We start from the raw sequence: 23,829 nt of genomic DNA, 5'->3' as shown, positions 1-23,829 counted from the left end.
TGAACCAAATGTACTCTTCAGCTCATGTAAGCTGCCTTAGTGTCAGAGGCTCATGACTGCATCCATACAAATCCCCATTTGTAAAATAAAGTGATAACCACAGCATCTGTACTGCCATTTAATTCCTTCTGCAGGAGATAAAGGACTTGCAGGAGGCAGAGGGGCACCAGGTTTTGAAGGAAAGGCTGGAGATCCAGGCCGAGCTGGAAACCTAGGACAACCAGGAGAAAAGGTTTGGTTAGAAATACGGCACAGACTTTTCCAGAGGTCCCAATTTATTCCAAATAAATTAGGAAATTTCTAAACATAGGAGTTTCTATATTTCCTGACCAGTGATGCACAAGTTATGAAATTAAATTCTTTATATAAAAAGGGGCTCAAGCCAAAATTTTAAATTCTAATAAAGAATTCTGGAACTCTAAGTGTTTGGGGAAGTTTTCCTGCTTCAGTTTTCAGAGCACAAGGATGATATTGCATTGCTTATGGGAAAAAAATTAGATCCACAGCTTCTGAAAAGATAACTGTTCAGAAATTGCATTTAAGCACATTTTTCATGGAGGTCAGTGGCAAGTAAGTATATATTTAATTTAAGCAAATGCTCTGTTGAATTGAAGCATGAAGGAAGTAGGTTGGAAGTAGTACTGCAGCCACTCTTACTGATTAACAAAAACTAATCTGCTGCTGGCATATGTAAATGTAAGATTCTTTACCACTGTGTAATCAGGATTCAAATTTGAACAAAATAACACCTAAATGTTTGATAAGGTAGCATTTCCTTTTTTCTTTTTTTTTTGTATGTGCTCATATGTCATTCTTCTGTGTGTTTTTTGATATAACAAATTGAGGGGCTTGAGGCTGTGAGATTTTTATTATTATTTTTATTATGATTGTTGTTGTTGTTGCTATTATTATTTAATCTGTTTGATGCCACAGAACAGCTGGACATGAAGTGACCTCTGTGGTCCAAGTATATCATCAGTGACTGTAGAAGCTCACGTCTACTGACCTGCTTTATGAACATATTGATATGTTGACACACAAAGCTAGTACTCAAGGCAACCAGCAGTTCAGACAGAAAAAAAAACAAACACTAATTCAAACTTTCCAGACAGGGAATACATTTGGGACATTTGTGATAAAACCAGTCTTCATGAAAAACGGTGTTCAGGGGAATGATTTAAAAAAAAAAAAAAAACAAAAAACAAAAACAACTGACTGAGTATTCTGAGACATATCTGGGTGCTGACCTTGATTATTTAAATAAATATTTTGATAAAAATATGGCTATCATATAAAAATAAAGGGAAAACTGTATTTGCACAAACTTCAATCATACTTTCAGATAGAGGTCCAAAGATTTTCAAAGCTACAGAGGGCATCCTAATGCAGTAAAGACCAAATGGGGTGAAGTATCTTGCATTGCTCAGTAGCAACTTCTTAGAGTTAGAAGACAAATTTGAAAAGCTGTCTAGACGAATTACTGCTTTGGTATGGAACCTGCAGCTGGTCAGTAAGGAACATTCTTTGGTCTCTGAACTGAAGCCATCAGAAATAAAGAGAATTATTCTAATGAAATAAAGTTAATTAATTGTTTACAGATTGGAGAAAACATTTTGGCAGATTTGCAAAGTAGAGCAGATCGTTTACATTTCACTCTGTGTTGCAGGGTGAGCCAGGCATGGTTATTCCTGGAGAGCCAGGTAGACTGGGTTCACCAGGAGGTCATGGCATTCCTGGCTCAAAAGGTGAAAGTGGACTTCCAGGACTTCCAGGTCCACCGGGGCATCCTGGACATGATGGTGCTGATGGCCTAAGAGGTAACATTGTCAAAGGAGCTCAGGGTGCACAGCAAATTATTTTAAGGAAAGCCAAGTCAAACAATTCTCACTGAAAGCCTGAAACTTCTACTTAATATAGTTATGAATCCAGTCTCCTTTCTTTCAGGAGATCGTGGCTCACCGGGAGTTCCTGGAGATCCAGGTTTTCCAGGGAAACCTGCTGAATGTCTTATTGGCCTGCCAGGTTTGCCAGGTGGCCAGGGAGCCACAGGCCCACCAGGTAGGACCTTCTGAACCAAAAGTGCCATTTGGCTGTGTGACTCTGGGTTCTGTTTCTGCCTTCCAATGGCCTGAGGGAGCTGAAATTGTTTCTGGATGTTGATTATAGAGTAGTATGTAAGAAAATATGGACCCATTTAAAAGATGGTCTTTCTGCAAGATGGGAGGAAGAAAATGCACTGACAAAGGTGGGTTAAAATTCAGATTCCTTTGTACAGTATAAAGAGTAATCAAATCAAATTCCACAGAAAAAAGGATGTTTCAGTCATTTGAACTATGGGACCAAACTTAGATTCTGTGGTGCAATGTGATTGATAAAGAAATAAAGGAAGAGCTTAGCTAGGCAGGAAAACAGTTTGGGGTCCCAAAAGTACCTGCATATACCTGCATATGATACATATATATATATATGCCATATACTGCATATGATATCTGCATACTCAGATACCCTGCACAGTCCTTCTCCTACGTATGATATCAAAAAGATTTTATTTTTTTAGTTTTTTGAGAATGAATACAGAATTGGTGGGGTTTTATGTTTGGCATTTTTTTTCTCTTTCTGAGAAAGAACAGAACTCTCTACTCTCACTTTTTTTTTTCTTTTTCTCCTCCCTTTTCAAAAAATTCAACCTTTAGCTCTTCTAAGATTTTCTGAACGGGTATGTTGTCTCACAGATCTAATATTTAGCCCTCAGAGTTCAAGAAGAGTTTCATGGTCATGATGGCAAGACAGAGATGAAGGTTTATTTTTCAGACATGTACCATACTACACTGTCATGCTTTTTTCATAGGAGGAAGAGGTTCACAAGGTTCAAAAGGAAGACTAGGTCCTCCTGGCTTGAGTATCCCAGGAATCCATGGGAAACCTGGGGAACCTGGAATAATAGGTCTTCAGGGAAATGCAGGATTACCTGGTCCCAAGGGGCAGCCTGGAAGGCCAGGAATCTCTGGTGTGCCAGGTAAGGATTCCCCAAATAGTTGTTTTGACATAGCAATTAAGTCAGTCTTCACAAAAAGCTGTCAGTCCTGCTTTTCTAGATTGAAGATGCTGAAATATTTTTCCATCAGTAGCTTTCCTATATCTTTGAGATCTACATGGAAAACTTCCTTAAATGATGAGCATATTTTGAAGATGATGTGAAACAGTATGGAATTTTCTGTAACAGTCTTCTTTGAACAGAGTTTTACATTTTTTCTTGTACAGTAATATCCTTGCAGTAGGACATGAAATACTTAGCATTCAAAGCAACTCCTTAGCATAATGGAAGTGTAAAGCATTTTGTTCTTTTTCAGCATCCCTTTTCAAACAGATAGCTTGTAATGCCATCTTCTTTGTCTTAAAAAGCAAGTGCAGATCTTGAGTCTGACAGAGTTGAATCAGATCAAGGTCCATCACTAACCAGAGATAATTTTAAGTAAAGTAAGTAATCCCTGTGGGGTTGACTTGGATTTGTTTGGGTTTTTCTCAGAAATGTGTTCAAATTCAATTTGAAGAATAAAATAAATCAGTCATGTAATGCTTCTGCTTTCTTATAAAGATTTTTCATTAGTATCACACCATTACTCTGTGGGAAGGAGATGGTACATACCTTTTTATATAGAGAATCTGTAAAATTTATGTTAAATATGTAGCACTTGGCTCAGTTATGCAAACACAGACCTCTGCTGTCCTTTGAGGGGAGCTCTTGGGTCCCAGCTGGCCTTCAACTCCTGAGCCAGAGAAGGTTGTCTTTCCCATACACCTCATGACAGATCTCCCATGCCTGTTGGTTATCTCAGTCATTGTCCTCACTGTCAGTTATTTCGTTCATTGATAGAAGCTGTTGCAGCTACCAATTTATGTAGTTAGGGAGTTGTAAGTCCCATTCCGGTGCTTAAAGATGGGAAAACTGGCTTGGACAGTTGCAGAAATTGAGAAAAAAAATAAAATAAGCAATTAAACACTGAAATTACAGACATATGTGTAGTTTTCTGAAGTAATGTTATGTTTAGCTGATCAAATACTAACAAATATGTTCCAACTTCTTCAATTCCACAGGCTCAAGGGGAGAGCCAGGTATAATGGGCCTGTTAGGAATTCCTGGACCCCCTGGTGTGATGGGAAGACCAGGCAACCCGGGTATCAGAGGCAAGTAACTGTAGTATCTGCCTTCATTATTACTTAGAATATAGGAACTTCCACGCTGAAGTTACTCTTGTCATCCATTTTGATGTGTATTATCACTCCTGAGTACACATGTCATCCTGGAATTACTGGAATGTCTTTGAGCCTTGGTAAATCTTTGTCTTCTCTATGTGTGCAGTCTGCAGACTGAATGATGACATTATATTTTTTTTTTAGCAGTTTTGACTTGCCACCTTTTCTGTTTCATTGGTATCTGTAAAAGTGGCTGGTGATTTGCTAAATAAACAGCAGAGAGCTTTTTGCTCTATTCTTTCCATTCCATAAGGATACCATTATTATATCTATTGAACAGATACACAATTATATGTATATTCAGTATAAGAAATCCTTACCATCTCTTGCCATAATCTGTACACATAGATGTTTTATTGATGATAGGAGCAGTTAAGCTAGTTTAGGTTGTTGATTTGGAATGTATATTTACATGTGTAAATTACAATTGCCCTTGAAGACTGGCTGTTACTTTGCTTCATCTATTATGTCATCTAGTCAGGTTTCTTCAGAAAATTTCATTCTGTTTTCCTGCAGGCTATCCTGGCTTCCCAGGAATAAAGGGAAGAAAAGGGTTTCTTGGAGAAAAAGGTGAACCAGGTGATAAAGGTTTTCCTGGACCATCTGAGACCTTGGTTGCTATTGGGGATAAAGGAGAACGAGGCTTAAAAGGTACACACTCATTGTGCTGTCAGTCAAAACTAGTCAGGGTTGTCATTTATGTGGCAGCTCCAGTGGACTCTAAAACATGGAACAAACTGATTCTACTATTGAGAGTATCCACATGGCTTTGAAATAATTATTGCTAAACACTGTAACTCCCTTCTTATTTATGGGATAGTTGGATATTATGCTGAATATTTATTTCCATTTTAACAAGCCCATATTCCTTTAAAAACCTCTTATTTTAATGCTACACCAGTAATAACATGTCAGTAGTACCAGGAGGCTTATATTCATATATGCTATAGAGTCGTGTTTTTACACATTTGGTATCCTGTGCACAGAAAGGGGTGCACTTCCCAACTGGATTTTGGATTGCAAAGATATTGAATCTGCTCAGGAATACTTGACAGTCAGAAGAATTCCTTTGTTTGCAATATTAATATGGACTCTCTGTATATGAGTTGTACATGCTTAACTAATTCTATCTGGCTTTTTGTGCCAATATTTTCCTATGGAAGCTTTCAGAAGGCATTAAAAGTGAGCTTGTGTTTTGCTTATGTGTTCAGAGTGAAAAACCTATGCTCTGCTTCTGTTTCATTAGCTCCTTTAAGAGTGATAAAATTTTAAACTTTGCCTAAAACTTACATCCTAAGATGTTGGTTTGTATTTTTTTTTTTTTTTGGTAATGAAACTTTGTTTTAGGAGTTCAAGGAAGAATGGGTCTAAGGGGAGAAAAAGGAGATGTCGGTGTGCAAGGTCTCCCAGGTCTTGATGGGTCTGAAGGAATACCTGGTCTCCCAGGTATGGAATATGTATATTGAAAATTCCTGTGTCGTGTGGACAGTGAGATACTGCTGACTCTGCACATCAACTTGGCTCCAGAAGCAGCACCATCTTCTCTCTACTAACTCTGCAGCCTTTCTGAGAATTCTGAAACAGCAATTTCAAAAACTGCTCTTTGAAAGTCACAGCAGTGACCACCAAATGATGCTTTGCTCTCTTTCAAATACAGACCACTGTTTGGGGTGACAAGCAGAAAATAATATTAAATCCTGAATAACAATAGTTTTAAAATCTAAAAGCTGATGAAGGCAATGAATAAAAATTGATATTTATAAAAGGTGGAGTTTGAATTACCGATATTGTTTAAAAAATAATTCTAAAATATCAACATTGCAATTGTGCACAAAAATATTTTAGAAGCTTTTTTAATTTCAGATTAATTTTTCCTTTTCAAAACTACATGTTTGGCTTGTATTTTGAAATTTTGCAGATTTTCAGTGAAAAGCAGATTTAAAATGAGAGGCATTGCTAGTACTCTGGAATTTAGAGAGAATGTTCAAAAACATTCTAGATGCATCTAGATCTTGCAGTCATTAAACTGAATGCTAATTTAGCCAAATTAATTTAAAGATAAGTGACTGGGGGAAAAAGTGCCTAAATCACACTCAGGAGGTTTCTATTACATACTACTCATGAGAAATCCATAATGAATGAGTAATAATGTGTTGTTACATGCCCAGAAACCAGACTGAACTGGAGGTAAGAAAGTAGAGTACATTGCACAAATACAAATTCATGATCTTGATCAAATTCTGCAGAAGTATATTTCAGTTCCTGCCCCAAAGTGCTGAGGAATTTTAAATAATATTAAAATATTAATTTTAATATTGATATATAAGGTGTTTGTTATTTCCTTAACGTTCTGACAACAATAATGATAATTTTATCTGTGTCTAGGGCAAGACGCTGCATGCTGATTATTTATAAAATAGTAATATACCAGAAGAAGGGGTGTGGTAGAGGATTTGTATTCATGACAGCTCTAACAGCCAGCCAGTGTCTAAAGCAATCATGGGAAGATGACACTTATTTCTTCATCTTGCAGGTGTCAAAGGATTTATGGGTCTTCCAGGGATTCCTGGAGAACATGGATTTCCAGGTGCACCAGGAGACAAAGGGTACATGGGAATTCCAGGTAATTTTCTGTCAAGCCATATTGCAAGTTCATAAAGCTGTATAGAAGCATTTGCACAGGTCTGAGCTGGGAACACCACACAATACTTAGACTGGGATTTATTCTTTGCAGTACCTATAGACTTCTCATGCTGGAATGAGAATGCTGGAACCTTGTCCAGCATTTGCAGAATGAAGTTCTCCCTCTCTCTCTAAATTAAATAGAACTGCTTTAATTTATATATTGTTACAAGTAAGAACCTCTTTTTAATATGTTTAGAAATAAAAACACTGGCTCTGTAAATTACTTTATTGAAGAATTAATATCTGAATATATGAGCAGTAGTTCACAAACACAAGGTGTGATATGCAGTTATGATCCCTTTGAGAATCATATCAATATCTGTATTTTTCCAGGTCCAAAAGGGCAGAAAGGATCTCCAGGCTTCCCAGGACCATCAGGTGACCCTGGGCTACCAGGCTATGGTGGCTTTCCAGGTGACAAAGGAGATCCTGGGTACCCATCTGTTGGGCCTCCAGGAGAAGCTGGTCCAAAGGTATACAGTGGAAATATTGTCCTATAGGCCTTTGACTCTAGAAACAGAACAACATGTTAGCAAGAGCTGCAGAGTTTGGAGAAGTAGATTATTTGTTAGTGACATGAAATATGAAAATTCTGTTGTGTCATTACTTAGGAGAAGTTTTTTAATTCATCACACTTCACTTTTTTTTGTGCAAAAATTTCTTATTTGTAAAGGTGGAACATCTTGGAAACAACTTTGTTTCTGTAAAAGTTCCTCATCCGTTAAGAACAAGAACTTGCACTGAAAAAGTCAACAGTAGGAATATTTGTACATTAAAAATCATCTTATTAAATGCCACAGTTTTGTAATCTAAACTTGTACTGGTTGGTTTTGAAAGTTTAGTAATATCCTTGCACAAGATTATTTTTTTCCTTAGCAAAATATGTTACATTCAGTATATATTACGTTCAGTCATATATGCTGCAGATAAGTAGGAATGTATGTTTAGATCAAAAGAGGAGCTGTTAGAATAAAATTGAAGGGAAGTCTGCATGCCACTGAAAATACCTGAAGACAGAACTTGGTTTATACAGGTTAAAGATAGATCTTTGTTTCTTAGCTACGTCTAAAGGATTAGTGGTATTATGAGAAGATCTCATATTAGTCTGCTTTGATTTTTGTCTAAAAATCATAACAGGACATGATTACACAACCTTTAAAATTACATGTGATTCTTCTATTGTTCAAATATGGAATGTAATGTATTTAATGTAATGTGACTTTTTACCTGTTTGTGTGCAATTGCTATTTCTCAGGGAGATCCAGGTCCTCCGGGAGTTCTTGGCAGCAAAGGAGAAAAAGGATCCCAGGGTCATCCAGGACTTGAAGGAGCATCAGGAGCGCATGGGATCAGAGGGGAAACTGGAGGTGCAGGAATGCCAGGTATGGGGTATTTTGGAGGGGTGGGGAGCTGGTGACATGCTGGTAAAAGAAATTTCTCAATAAGCTCCACAGAGTGCTGTGGGGTGGCACATTTATACTGGACTGCTGTAACCAACCCAGCTCCTTTGTGGGCAGTGCAGCCAGGCCAGCTGATGTCTCCTAGATGCCTTTTGCAGCTGGCACAAGCTGAAATGACAGCAAAGCTCTCGATCTGACTCTCTATCTAGTGACAATGCCTCTTCTCCTCTCCCACACTCTTTGTTCTTCCAGGAAAGTGTGGACCCCCTGGAGATACCGGTGCTAAAGGACGGCAGGGCCACCCAGGACAGCGGGGTGTTCCAGGCCCTCCTGGTATGGTGTAGAGCATCTCTCCTGAACCACTGCCCCTGGTTTGGGATTTTATTTCAACTTGCAGTTGTTTACCTCCTCTGGTTCCAGATAAGGTTTTTAACAGCCAGTTTTCAATGTTATCAGTTCAGCTGAGGCAAGGAGCTTTAATTTGGTTTCAGTACTGGAAAGCTTTTTGTCCTTTTTTATTTTTTAATATATATCCAGAGGTCTCAAGGTGTGATATGCACACAATTATAAGAAAGGTTTGCTCTACCTCCTAAAAAAGAATAATAAGCTAAGATAGCTAGATGAGGAGAAGAAAATTAGAGTAGAAAGAGGGGACAAAGTTGTAGTTGTTTGTTGAAGAAACAACTAAAACAGAATTAAAAATATACCTAAGGGACAGTGGGTAAATATACAGCAACAGAGAGGTAGGTATGCATTGCAGGTTTTATTATGCCTGTGAAAATAGTCAGGGTGTTGAGTCCATTGAAGTCCAGTGAGCTCAATAAAAACTATATGCTGCTCTTTATACCATCTTATATGGTTTATATGCCAACACATCTTTGGTATCTTTGAAGTAGCTGAACTAATTAAATTTTAATAAAAGGGAGTCATGTCTTTTCCCACTGAAATGCAGAACAATGGAAGTGAAAATGGTATTGTGGTCTATTGTAATTCATAGGTGCTGTTGGAATCCCTGGAAAAAATGGACTTGTTGGTGAAAGAGGTAGCCAAGGTCAGGATGGTATGCCTGGTCCCCCAGGAGCAAAAGGAGAACCAGGTAACACCACTGAAATATTTTCATTCTATTTTACAATTGGGTTTTTTTCCACAATTAAACTGACAAGAATTATTTGGGAAGGATTAATAAGGAGCTTCTGTGGAGCCAAAGATAAGTTTATAAGTAGAAGGACATTCACAGGTTTTTCTATGTAATCGTTGTACATGCTGTACAACTCAAATGCTTTATAAATACTCTATTATACATGTGATTAGTGCTAATGTCACCTGAAATTGTTAATGTCTGCAAGAGTCAAAGTATTGCTGTTAACAATTCTTATGTGTTTAATCTCAAAGAGATTAAAAGAACCAAAACCCTTATAAAGGAGTCTTCTGTTTTACATGGAAATAAAATGAATCACAGTGTTTCCTTACATGAATAGTGAAGGTTTCCATGCCATGGACCTTGGGCTGTAAAACTTTCTATTTAAATGTCACTCCTGATGTGAACCTTGTCCACAGATAGATTTAGTCCTCTACTGAATTCTGACAGAAAATGTTTTCACATTTTACACTGAAAATGTTTCTTTGCCTATTAGTATAAGAGGATACTGAGAAGGCATTCATAGTATTTAGAAAGTTTTTTTCATAAAAACTTTGAAGTAATCACTGTTAACATATTTTCTTCTGTAGGTAATTATATTTATTTTTCTATTTTTCTTGATAATTAACTTAAATGCAGGGGGTTTTCTGGTTTTTTTCTTTTGAAAAGAAGACAAAGCTTATTATTGTGGAATGTACCTCAAATATGATCGAACAATAAGAGGTTCTACTGCAAAGAAAAAGTAAAAATTAAATTTGTGTTTCTGTAGAGAAGAAATGGAAATAATAAATTATATTTTACATGTAACTGAACCCTACATTTTTATTCAGTAAATTCTGAAGAAATGTATGAAATATTAGACAACTGTGATGTTTTCTAACAAATATTTAGGACTTAATGTGACTAATATTTTGTAGGAGCACCAGGGAGAGGCATCCCTGGCCTTCGAGGTATTCCTGGTCGTAGAGGTGAGTTGGCTTTTCAAAAAGCAAAACCTTAATTTATAAATGCCCAAATCACCATCTTTTAAGTCAAATCCTGCTTTCAGATGCTTGAAATGGCACTAAGAGTGTCAGAGGAAGTCAAGAGTTATTCTATGTTTTTGGTCAGTGATTTGGTCCTATATATATAATGTCAAGAGTTGTTGCTTGTAAAGTTTAGACTACTGTAAAAGGGAAATAAAAAATCTGAATTCTATGGTCTTGTGAAGGTGACATACACATTCTAGAGCTTTTGAAATATTATTGTGATACATAATTTGATTAATAGAGCATACCCCCACACAAAGAGAAGATGGTGCTGAATACTAAGCATCCTCTCAGGAAGCTGCAGTGATTGCATTTTAATTTTGTTTATCTTCCTTTTTATATTGATGAACAGTTGACTGAGGGGATTCTTCACATTTTTTATGTTTTGCATTGTGGTGGTAGAAATCCATGGATTTGCTTTACTTTAAAAAAGTAAATTTAAAGCACTTCAAGATCAACTTCAGAACAATATCCCTTTGGAGTAGTCTCTTAATTTTGTTGTATTCATATTGATACTCCTACCTGGAATTCAGTTTAAAAGAATTTGTTAATTCTGATCTACATAGAAGCATTTCTTCTACTTATGCATCAATAAATATTCTCTTCTCTGGTCTTTCTACTCTTCTCTCAAGTTTATTCCTTGGTATGAGCAATCTCTGAAGTGGAGTTTTAACATAAATAAACCACAGTGTGTACAGTGCCTTGCAGTGAGTCCTGTGTTCTCACAACTGCTTTTCTTTAGGTGGCCCTGGGGACTCCATGCTAAAAACAAAGGGTGAATTCCACCTTTGTGGTTTAGGAAACACATATTCTGAGTAGTCACATCACCTCATTATCTTGGCAGCACTTCCAAAATGTAACATTTATACTTTGCAGGGATCAAGGGGGACATGGGGCTGCCTGGTTTCCCTGGGCCTCCAGGTATGAAAGGCCATCCAGGTGATCAAGGACCCATTGGACCTCCTGGCTTAGTGGGGTTACCTGGATTTCAAGGCCCAACAGGCATGGCAATCACTGGCCAAAAAGGCAATAGAGGAATTGCTGGTGCACATGGAAGACCAGGTGTGTTGTTATAACTACTTATTTATCTGAAATTACATAACTGAAAGCAGAAGTTAGCCTGTCCAGAATTCAAGGTTGAAAGAGGTATTCCCCCAAGAGAGCTTCATAATTAAGCAGGTAGTTCCTTTAGCAGTTAGTGCAATGTTACCATTGCAAACAACAAGATGATCTGTGCAGTGGCATGTCAATTGAAATAACTCTAAGCTTTGCAGTCCACTCAATTGCATTATCTTGTTTTCTTCCCATGTGGTCTGCAGGACAGCTGAGATCCAACTTTAAAGTGACATAGCAAGAGTGTGTAGATGTGGCACTTAGGGACATGGTTCAGTGGAGGACTTGGCAGTGTTGAGTTTACAATTGGACTTGATGATCTTAAAGGTGTTTTCCAACCTAAACGAATCCTGATTCCAGGCTTAACTACAACTGAAGGATATTCAAAAACCTGTAGTGCTATAGAACACTGCAAGAACTCAGTTCTGATCTCAGATTAAATTAGCAGGCTAGGAAAAAGTCTTTGATTGTTTTTGTTTTTTTTAAAAGTGGATATAATTCCTTGGAAATCACTGAGGTGAGGTGGTAAACATGAGTATCATTATGGAGCCACTCAATTTTCCCTGTGTTGCATGTAATCTGTGTGCAAAGTTGTTGGCAGTAGCCTTTACTTACTCTGATATTTCTGTACAGGTCCTCCTGGTTTTCCAGGGCTTCCTGGTCTTTCCACTCTCAGCATGAAAGGAAGCAAAGGTGTCAGAGGAGCGGCTGGAATACCAGGGCCAACAGGCCCAGCTGGTGACATTGGCCCTCCTGGTCCAAAAGTCAGTGAAAGGAATATTGCTTGTTTCTTACTGCATTGATAATTTGTTCTTATCATGAAAATAATACCTATGATGATAAAAAAACCCTCAAAACCCACAACCAACCAACAAACCCACTCCCCACATATCTTTAAAAAAAAACTTGTAATGGAGGGAAGACCAAAATGAATATGAGAAGTAGGTTTTATGGATTTTAATGGATAAAAAGAAATTTTCTTGAATTTCTGGCATCTCATTTCCTTGGCTGTTCTCTATTAGAGAATAATATGAACAAAGACATAACTATTTCTAACATGGTCAAAAATGGAGCAGATAATTCTAGTTGCAGCATATTCTGTGAACATAATACTTTGAATATTCTGAACAAAAAGAAAATGCACTTCATAGTGTGCAGATGCTGCTCCTGTTTATTACTGATATTATGTGATTTGCAGGGAATAGAAGGTCGATCAGGCTATCCTGGTGCCATAGGGAACCCTGGATTTCTTGGATTCCCAGGTGTAAAAGGTATTCATATATTTATTATGTACACTTCTGTGTGTCAAAAACAAGCATTTACATGTTGTGTTATAATATTATTTGTTAAACAGTATGAGGAGTGGTTCTAGAGACATGAGGTTTTGCCATGAAGATCAGAGTATAGGTGAGCTCCAAATGGAAGCACTTACTACAAGAGTGTTTTCATTGAGGTACATCCTATGGGTGTGTCCAAATTGAATTTCAAACACTTGAAAAACTACCCAACACTCTTAAAGGTTTCAGCATAACTGACAGTAGGGTTAAAAGGAGTGGAACTGCACTTGAAGGCAGCACTTGACCTGTAAATTCAATGACAGAAACATATGAGATAGACAGGGCATAGCTGAGATTTTAAATTAGGTTTATGTGACCAGCCATTGTATAAAGACAGGCACGACAACACCTCCTCATAAATGGAGTGCACTTGACCTATAAATTCTACAGTAACAGCAGAGATGAAGAAGTCCACTTCACATTTCAGATGAGTCTATAGGCTGTGTTACCCTTTGGGAACTTTGCATGGATCATGCAGGACCCTTCAATAAGCCTCTGAAACTTTGACAGTTGTTTTGACATTTTAAACCAGACAGATTTATCTTCAATCTTCTTTTTTAGGAGAAAAGGGGAATCGAGGGCCCCCTGGACCACAAGGTGCAGAAGGGCCAAGGGGACCAAAGGGCCAGCATGGTAACCAACCCTTTTCCTTCCAATACCAGCTGACTTAAATTGATTTGTTCATTTTGTTTTGTAGTTTGTTTGCTTTCTTTTAATGTAAAGCAATAGGTCTTCTACATATTTTTGCTCCTAGGCCTTCCTGGAGTCACTGGGAGAGTATTTTCCATCCCAGGAAGCAAGGGTCCTCCTGGACTGCCAGGAATGCCAGGAACACCAGGTGATCAAGGAATTCAAGGGATTCCTGGACTACCAGGTGATCTATATTTTTATCTCTGTGCATGTTTGTATGTGCTGCTTAGTGGAACATTTTGCTTTGGTGGGAAAACATGCTTCTGCATAGAAAATTGACAAGTCTTTAAAAAAAACCTCACCATATTTTAAAATAGCTTTTTGTACCTTGTTAACACCCTTATATTTATAACCTGCCCCATTCCACCAGCCCTCTTCCCTTGCAGTGAATGAGTGAGTATGTCTCTCAACATAAGCCTAGTGCAGTAAGTAAACTTGGATCAAAACATTCACTGTTTTCATACAACCAGAACCACACTCAGGATGTTTATCATTTTGTGGGGGAAATGACCATAAAAGTCTAGATAATACAAATTCTAGATGTGCTACAAAGTGATTGTGTCTGTCATAGTCTGGGTGTGGGAAGGAAAAGGAGAGGTTGGTTACTTTTCCATTGGCACCAGAAGTGAAGCCTGGCAGAGCTGTGAGGAATGGGGCAGCAAGAAGCAGGTAGGATGAGGAGGATATGCAGGGAGTACTTGGCCACTCTTCCCAGTACCACAGCTTTGCACCCCACAGGAAGGGAGCTCTTCAGGGGGCAGAATGCTACATGGCATTCTTCTTTAGTACATTTAATGTCTCCTTGTAATCTTTCTGGTAGGAAATATGATGGCAGTAGCCCTGCAGAGAATCTCAAAACCTAGTAAACTCATGCTGATGTTTTTATTCTAACACAGCTACATTTATGTGGGGATTTTAACGTTATTTTTCAACAGTTATTAAAATCTAGAGTAACTACTGCTATATGCTTCTGTTTTTTTGTTGATTCCAATTTAGGACCTAAAGGAGTAAAAGGTCTACCAGGAAGTTTCGGTCATCCAGGTCACCCAGGACTGCCAGGTCCAAAAGGAGACAGGGGATTTCCAGGAGAAAGAGGTACAGCAAAGCAGACATCTCTCTTAGATTGGTACTACTGAATTTACAGATAAACTGTATTGCTGATTTCTGTAAATCTTTCTTTTTGCCTGTATTGAGATTCTGTAACATTTAAGTAGCTGTAGGGCCACAAGCACATGTAAGCACATTCATAGCTTTTAATAGAGGCATGTTCATAACTGAAATAATAATTTACAAAAATATGCCTTGACTGTGCTGCTCTATTATTAATCACATTTATTTATTTGCTTGAAATCCCTAGGTTTTGGAGTGCCTTTTTACTACATCAAAATAGAACTAAATGTTTTTATTCAGGCATGACAAAATGTTTTTAAGCTACTTTTTGTAAAAATGGCCATAGTTCTTTAAAATACCTCACTATTCCATGAAACTACACAGTGTAAAGCTACCTGAGCTAGGTCTGAAAGAGTTATCATATCTAGCCACAAATACTACCAATTTTCAAGTTGTATCTTCCTACTGATAAATTTTTATTAGTTTTCAAATGGTTTCACTAATTTAAATGACGTGAAAATTCAAACAAAATGATAATTTTTGCAATCATATTTATTTCCCCTCCACAGGACAGCCTGGACTGATTGGCTTTCCAGGTCTGCAGGGGTTACCTGGCTCACCAGGTACTATCATTGCTGGTCCAACAAGAAGAGGTTTTATCTTTACCCGGCACAGTCAGACAACAAAGATTCCTTCGTGCCCACGTGGGACATCCCAGATCTATGTTGGCTATTCCCTGCTTTTTGTCCAAGGAAATGAACGAGCACATGGCCAAGACCTCGGTACTGTATTAGTAAAAAATTTCAGATCCTTTTTTTAGTGTCCAGTAATGCTAAGTTGTCATGAGACCAAACTTACAGTAAGTGTCCCAGATGAACATTGGTGTCAACCATCTGTCTCCAGTGATCTGCTGCTCTGAGACAATTCAGCAATCATGGCTTGAAAGACCCCTTTCTTTCCAGCACTCCTATATTCCCTTAGAGGTTTTGAGGAAGAATTCAGTTACTTATGGATGGATGTCTAGTATAAATGTTCCCAATGTTTGCACAGGATCTGAGGGAGTATCTTGCATTTTTGGAGACTAAATGGGATGCTGAAAAATGTGTGAAAAATGTCACCAGAAACTTCTGCTAAAGCAGCTGAATTCCTATCACTGTGTCAAGGACTGATGCCATTCAAGAACATATTATTTTAACAGATTTTGTTCTTAGTCCTTGTTTTTTATATAGATATTTTTATATAAACCATAAGCAAGTTACTTGCAGATAATTCTACTGTACAGACACTTTTTATAGTCCAGCTGTTTTAATTCCTACTGTAGTGGATTGGGTGCCATTGTGTGGCTCTTCTGTTTGCTGCACTAAATATAACCTCTGGTCTGGCACAAACCTCTCCTCCTTTGTCTTTTAGGAACAGCTGGCAGCTGCCTGCAGAGATTTACCACCATGCCATTCCTATTCTGCAGCCCCAATGATGTTTGCAGCTTTGCCTCTCGCAATGACTATTCCTACTGGCTGTCCACTGCAGTGGTAATGCCCCCAGACATGGCACCTATTTCTGGCAGGGCACTGGAGCCCCATATAAGCAGGTAAGAGGATAAGAATTTCAGCTCTTCTGCCCTGGAACCACAAAGACATCATAAATTGTTTTGAGTGGCAAAGGTCTTAGGCAAAGACGTGCCCATCTCAGCCAGTACAAGCACTGACTTCACTGACTTCAAAAACCTGATTTTTGATTACTCACCTAAATATGTCAAATATGCAGTGATACTGCAGAAAAGTTAGAATACAGCTGGGGTCCCATCACAGGGCCTATTCTCTGCCGACACAAGAAGATGGCACAGTCCTACGGATTGCAGTGATATTGTTTTTAAAACCCTATCATTTTGTATATCAGAGGCAGACTAAAATGAAATAAAGATGTTATTTTACAATACAGTAAATCAAGCTCTGCTTTCAATTATGAGCGATATGTTTACTGTAGTTGGTGAAGAACATTGTGAGCTGGGAATAAAGGGTCTCTGCTATGAAACATTCTTGTGCAAGTGTGGCCCTTTCTAGTTGCTTAGAGCATGTGAGAAGGATGAAGAGCAACTTAACAGAAAAAGCTCTAAAAGCATGAAAGGCTTAGAGCAGCAAAATCCAAAATGGGAAGGCATCTGTCCTGCCCTACCCAGTTGTTGCAATCTGGTAGCTCAGCTTCATAATTTCCTCATACAGGAAATAAAGATTACTTTTTCTAATTTTAGCAAATAAAGGTACAGAACTTTCATCTAAACCACAGCAACATAAAGTAGCGAGCATATGAAAAAGGTAAAATTTCACTTTTTACTTCATGAAAGGCAAAATTAGGAAGCTCAAATGTTCTGGGATTAATTCCCATCTTAAAACAATTTTTTGTCTGGTGTTACTCATAGTGATTACAAAGCAATTGCAAAGTGAGGTATATTGCTTACCTCCAATTTACTTACCTTCTCTTTAAACAGAGAAAACCTGTATGAGTTGTAACATTTACAGCAATCCCTGCCATGAGGTAGCTACTGTCCTAGAAGAGAGAAATTGTTCTGCTTTCATGTTTTCCCTCATATCTGCACTGTGCTTTCCTTCCCAGGTGTGTTGTGTGTGAAGGAGCTGCAATGGTAATAGCAGTTCACAGCCAAACAACTGTAGTTCCTGCATGTCCAGAAGGCTGGATATCTCTCTGGAAGGGTTTTTCTTTTGTAATGGTAAGGATATAATGATTTGATGTATTAGTTTTATGTCCTCTGATTTTCATTGGCATTTTCAGCTGTGTGTAGCTCATTTGTTTTTTAATCATTGTTAAATTTTTTTATGCCTTTGCCAAGAAGTAGACAATAATTCTATTAATTCTTATTCCATTCCAAAAGCACAGAAACAACTACTCTGATGTGTCCTCAGAAATAGGTGGCAGAAGGAAAAAGGAAAAGATGAAAAGAGAACCATAGGATTTTAGTCTGACAAAAATAACTGCATGCACTCATTTTCATATGTCATGTTAAGATCTAGGAGACAAGAGTTGGAGAGTGGAGTGGTTAAACTGGTGCTGAACACAAAAACACAGAAATAACTGACCTACTTGTATGCCAGGAAGTTCTTCAAAAAATCAGAACTTAGGACTGAACACAGAAAGCTAAAATCAAAAAAGCAAAAAATTGCCTCAGCAATTTTGATGCCATAATGAGATAGGAGTGAAGAAAGCTCATAATGTGACTGCAAATTGAGAACTAATTATGGGAATAAAGGTATATCTATACTAGAGGATGTAGCACTTTGTTATTCATGCCTGTGAAATGTCATAGACATGCCAGCAAATGAACATAAAAGACAGAATTAAAAAAAAAAACCTTCTTTTTTTTTTATGAATTAAAGTCCTTTCAGGACAAGTGTGAAATTTGTTGTCTGTCCTGCAATTTGGCTCTAAGTAGTAATAATAATAATAAACTTGGAAAAGAATAAGAGAATTTTTGCAGCATCTGGTTAAAATAATTTGCTTGTTTCCAACATCAGCAAAATTCAATGGTATTTTCTAGCCAATTTTCTAATGTCATAAATTATTTTAGAGCTATTTCTACAAGCATTTACCAACATCAGAGAAGGAAAATGCTTTTTTTGCCTTTTGTGTTTCAAGAAGCAATCAGTGCAACAAAAAATATGAAAACACACACCCACCCATTTGGCTTATTTGTGATTTATTTACTGTAGTCCTCAACTGTACAGAAGCCAGATACTTTCTAGTCTTTGTAATGGTTAGTTTCATGCCTTTTCATGCAGCAGAAAAAGGACTTGAGAAATGCCATAAATGTTTGAATTTTCATAAGGCTTCTGTGCTTCATTTTAAGTTTTATCAAACTAATCTGTGTTCAGTTTGGTTTCTCCAAGATACACCACAGAACATATGGTATGTTTTAGAAGATTGGTTTTTTGCCTGCAGTTTACCAAAAGCTGCTGGACGAGTTCTCATTAAAAAATGCATTGTTGGTTACAGTACACGAGTGCCGGCTCAGAAGCTTCTGGCCAAGCGTTGGCATCTCCTGGATCTTGTCTGGAGGAATTCCGGGCCGTCCCATTCATAGAGTGTCACGGCAGGGGAACGTGCAACTACTACACAAATTCCTACAGCTTCTGGTTGGCAACGTTAAATCCAAGAAGAATGTTCAGGTAACTGTACTTCCCTGCATCCATACCCCTCACACCCACGCTGCAAGTGCCTGAGGAGACACTAAGTGCTTGTGGAGGCTTCCTCCATAATTCCCCTCAGGGTAGACATCCCTCTTTGTTAGGTTCAGGGTCTGTAGCATGCAGGTGCTTTCATAAGCCAAGCGTTTCAAGGTTGCTGTCAATAATTCCATATCCAAAATTGCATCATCTCTCCATGTTTTTTAAAGAAAAAAATTAAATGTTTTCTTTCTTTTAGGAGACCAGTGCCACAGACTTTGAAAGCAGGAGAACTAGAAAATATCATCAGTCGTTGTCAGGTCTGCATGAAGAGACCAATCTAAACAGTGGCCACTCTTGATAGAACATGAAACTCTGCTTTTATTACAAAAAATTGCCTAACTCTGAAGAGCTATAATTTATTAAAGTCCAGCTGCGTCTGGAGAGAAAATTATAAATTGCCAGTGCAGCACTGTGGTGAGGCAGGGCAACAGTTTGACTTTTGTGTTTGGCAAATGACAAAGCACTTTGTTGGAGGAAGCCTGTCGAGGCAATCTGCAGGGGCTTCTGCTGAACCATGGCATTTCTGAGCTGCATCTCCATGATAAAACCACAGCATCACCAGATCTTTAATGAAAGATGTTAATGCTGCCTTGTGTCATGTGCTTTTCAAACAGCAAAACAAGCTAAAGCTCCTGTATCAGCTTACATATGTTCAGTGTTCCAAGTGGATATTTAAATAAGATGACAATCTGGCACTTATGAGCAATAGGGTTCAATAGGAAATATTTTCAGTGCACTTTTAACTATATGATGATTCCTTGAGAGTTGTTTTGGTTTGGTTTTCTTGTCTAATAAACAAGTATCTCCCCACTTCCTTCACCCTTCCTCTGGCTGGCAAACAGGAATCCGATCTTTGTAGTATCACTGTGCTGGTTCCTGACTGGTCAGAAGGGAGCAGCACACCATGCACTGGGCAGGCAGGACAGTGGGGACAGGCGCTGGCTGTGTCCTCCAGAGTGACGGTGGCTAAGGGCTGACTAATTGAAAGTGATGGAAAGTTTTCATTAGATTCCATGGTTAGATCATGAGATCTTTTAAGTTCCTCAAAAGCTGACAGTATTATGATCACATGCTTTCATCTCTCCCGAAGAAAAACTATTTACCATATCATAGTTTTGGGTTCTGTTGGAATTAACAATTACTGTATGGCTCAAGGGCTCCCGTGGCATTATGAGTTTATCACCCATCAGGATGTGATTTCTTTCTATTTTATTTTTAATAGATAACAAAATCTATAATATTTCCATTTTATAATAGTCCATATTTAAATATTTATCACAAATTATATTCTGTATTTAAATATTTATCACACATTTCTGAAATGAAACCATTTATTCCATCCAGACAAATGTATGCATCCAAAATTTTAAAAAAGACTGATATTTAAATTGTACCATCTAAGCACTGACTTATACAAGAGAATCCAACTGTAAATGAACATAAATACTTGAAAAGCACTTTCATTTACTCATATAACTTATATAAAATTGTAGCTCTGAAGTTTGTTTTTTTTTAATATTTATAACATTGCACTTGCAAGGCTATTTAAAATTGTAATGTTGACATTTAAAATGTTAATATTTTTTAATACTTGCACAGTCTATCAGAATTCCAGTATTTAGTGTTACAGAAGAAGCTTAACTCATCTGAATAGTTCTGTAAATGCACCACTTAAATGTAGGGTCTAGCAATTCAGTGAAATAACCAAGATTTCTCATTTAGGTGTTTTTTAAGCCAGTGAAATTTTATATTGTTTCTGTTAAAATACTTGCATTGTGTTTGTCTGACTGTTTGAATTTTCAGTGTTAACCTAACTAAGAAAAGGTTTTGTCTGTGTTCCATGCCAGTACCTTACGATGGAGCAAACGTGAGGATAACATTTACATGGACTGAATGGATATTTTAAAATTATTGTTTGCTTGGACAGTCGTAGTACTTCTGTTTGCAAGGTATAATTGTGAATTTGCAGGGTTTTATGAAGAATCTCTATGCAGATGCACTACTGATAAGAAGGTATTAATGTCAAGTTAATATTTAGTCCTTTATTTGAACCAGGCTTGAGGTTGAGGTTGTTTTCCTTAAAACAATCACATACTAGATTTTTCCATAAATGCTGAAGATTGCTTTAAATACTCAAAGCTAAAGACCACACCTGTTGCTCATTAGGTTGTTGGGGTTTTAGTGGTTTCAGTGGTTTCTTTTTTTCATTAAGGCTCATTACAGTCACCCAAAGGCCCTTGTATATGATACACAATCAATGACCTGGAAACCCTCATGTAAAACTTGCTAGTAAAATGCAAATGTGAGCACCTGAGGTTGAAGTCTGCTGGAAATGGCCAGCAGAGGATAATGTGTAAGGAGGAGGGAACAGATTGTGGTTTTGAAGTCCAAAAGGTAAGTTACAAAGGGTTATGTTTCATAGTATTGCACAAAACTGGAAGCGATGCCTTGCTCCCAGTTTTGGATTCAGCTGCTCACTTTTTGTGTGGCCTTCAACAAGTTACTAAAGAAAGATGTTCATAAATAGCTTTAGATTTTGATTGCTCAAGGTCAGTCTTTCTTTCCAAAGCATGAAATACAACTGCAGGGACATGTGTTCGTCAAGCCTGGTGTACTACAAGCTGGACACTGGAAATCGAATTAAAACTTGAAAAAAGTTGGTGTTAAACCTCTCTCTGCAGATGCAGATCATGTTACTTCCCTACTGCTAACGATTGTTGTGAGGATTAGTTAACTCATGTCTGTAAATGCTTTGGGAGCCTTAACTGGAAAGGGCTGATGAGGTGCAAGGTGTTAATATATTGTACTGAAAGAATGGATGCATGAGAAATGGGAAATAATGAGCAAACCATGGGGGCTGTACTCTGCTAAATACAGCCAAATAAAAATATTTTGACTAAATAAAAGACCCATTTCCTGTTAGTTTTTTTTTGTTCTTTCCAGAGCTAATGATCTTGTCCACTACCTGTGCATACCAAAAAAAATAGTGTCATCTGATTAAAAGACCCTCAAAATGACACTCTCTCTCTCTCTCCAACCTGGACTACACCAGAAGTTTAGCACTTCACTGTAATGCCCAAGCTGGATTTCTGCATGCTCTCTGTCTTCCTAGATATATTCCTACATAGGATGCTGTGATGAGCTGTGGTTTCTTTCTTCTTATTGGCTGGTCCAGGGCTGCTGTGGATTTAGTCTGAGAACTGATAATTGGTGTTTGTACCACACTGATGTTTTGGTTGTTGCCCTGTAGTGCTTAGTCTCAGTCAAGGGCTTTCCAGTGTCCCATGTCTGCCAGTGAGGAGGTGCACAGAAAGCTGAGAGGGAGCATGGCCAGGATGGGTGCCCCAAATTTTCCATAGGGCAATTCCACACCATAGGATGTCATGCCTAGTACATCAGCTGGGGAAGTTACCTGGATGGTGGATAAGGGACAGGCTTGGCATTGGCCAGCAGGTGGTGAACAACTGTATTGTCATCACTTGCCTTACTTGGGTTTTATCTCCTCCTCTCTCTCTCTCTCTCCTTTTTATTACAATTATTATTATTAGGATCATTAATACTACTTTGTTTTAATTATAAAACTGTTCTTATCTCAACACGGGTTCTATTTTCTTTTCTTTCACGATTCTCCTCCCCATCCCATGATGGGGTGGGGTGTGGGGAGTGGGTGAGTGTCTGCCTGGTGTTTGGTACCAGCAGATTGGGTGCAGCAGAAAGAAGAGGGCCCACCTAAAATTATTATCAAGATTTCAGCATGAAAATAAGAAAGACAAACCAAGAGAACAGTGTTGCATGCAACATTCTTAAGGATGGCCTTTTAAATCTCTGAACAAGAAAACCAAGGATATCTGCAGCAGGATCTGCAAACTGTCAAAGAAAATTACTTGTGCTAAGACTTCTACACAATGAAAAAAAAATGGAAAGAACATCCTGACAGGGAAGGGGTAGAGCCTGATGCATTTCAGTTCTTCTGGAGATTGGACAGAATACAAGGGGCTGGGCAGTTGTGATCCCCTGGTGGTAATTCATAATGTGATACTACTGGAGGATTTTCTGTGAATGAGGACAACTCAAGTGACCACTAGGCTGTGACCACTTTTATTACATCACCACTGACTTCATTAACAACAGTCACATATTCAATGGAATAAAATCAGTCAAATCATTGATCTCAACATGAAATGATATGTGGTGAAACACGGAAGATGGCCCATATTTCTAGTGTGCTTGAAGAACCAGTTTTTAAACTACTTATAATTGCTTTGGGGTTTTTTTGGGGGGGGTTGTTCATTTGGTTTGGGGTTTTGTTTGGGTTTGTTTTTTGGGGTTTTTTTCTTTTAAGATGAAATCCTATTGATAGTTTGTAAATCTTAAAGCCTAGAGAAGAGGTAAAACTGAGGACTCCTCATCCAGAATGATGAGGATTGCCTGCTAAGATGTGCCAACAACTTGGGTTTGAAGGAGGCCAAGTGTGAGATCATATATCTTAAGGTGTGAGATCATATATCTTAAGGCAACTGATGGATAATTCTCAATGTTATACAACTTTTATTTAGTAAGAGATCATATTTCTGACTACTTGCCTCTGTCAAACAGCACTGTTGATATTTGTAAAGAGCTGAATTAGCTCGTTGCAGGCCTTGGATCAATATATGCCTTCTATACTTCTGGAACTGCTACTCCTTCTGACCTCCGAAACATTGTGACCACAAATCAAAAGGATAGGGAAAGCTCTGCTATGTATAGTAATAATAGCATCTTTCATTTTATTTTTTTTGGTGGAATTGGAAAATTGAGTTGTAACACGAGGAAGCAGCTGCTCAGGAAGGGTTTCAA

At 38.0% G+C, this 23,829-nt stretch overlaps 1 protein-coding gene across 1 annotated transcript in view; it reads left to right on the top strand.

The window, feature by feature from the left end:
• Positions 1–21,893, top strand: part of COL4A3 (collagen type IV alpha 3 chain) — a 61,413-nt gene extending 39,520 nt beyond the window's left edge. Inside the window, 24 exon segments of the mRNA XM_032698038.1 lie at positions 135–232; positions 1,667–1,817; positions 1,945–2,058; positions 2,849–3,016; positions 4,096–4,185; positions 4,771–4,905; positions 5,602–5,700; positions 6,788–6,877; positions 7,273–7,412; positions 8,195–8,321; positions 8,592–8,672; positions 9,337–9,435; positions 10,395–10,445; positions 11,382–11,567; positions 12,252–12,382; positions 12,817–12,889; positions 13,517–13,588; positions 13,710–13,829; positions 14,642–14,740; positions 15,325–15,537; positions 16,166–16,343; positions 17,366–17,480; positions 18,761–18,933; positions 19,190–21,893. Of these exon segments, the coding sequence (XP_032553929.1) occupies positions 135–232; positions 1,667–1,817; positions 1,945–2,058; positions 2,849–3,016; positions 4,096–4,185; positions 4,771–4,905; positions 5,602–5,700; positions 6,788–6,877; positions 7,273–7,412; positions 8,195–8,321; positions 8,592–8,672; positions 9,337–9,435; positions 10,395–10,445; positions 11,382–11,567; positions 12,252–12,382; positions 12,817–12,889; positions 13,517–13,588; positions 13,710–13,829; positions 14,642–14,740; positions 15,325–15,537; positions 16,166–16,343; positions 17,366–17,480; positions 18,761–18,933; positions 19,190–19,274 (2,888 nt within the window). The 3' untranslated portion in view covers positions 19,275–21,893.
• Positions 21,894–23,829: the final 1,936 nt, after the last annotated feature.

Source organism: Chiroxiphia lanceolata, chromosome 10 (assembly GCF_009829145.1).
Source record: "Chiroxiphia lanceolata isolate bChiLan1 chromosome 10, bChiLan1.pri, whole genome shotgun sequence".
NCBI lineage: Eukaryota > Metazoa > Chordata > Aves > Passeriformes > Pipridae > Chiroxiphia > Chiroxiphia lanceolata.
The sequence above is the reverse complement of the archived record's forward strand: the minus strand, read 5'-3'. Positions and strand labels throughout refer to the sequence as shown.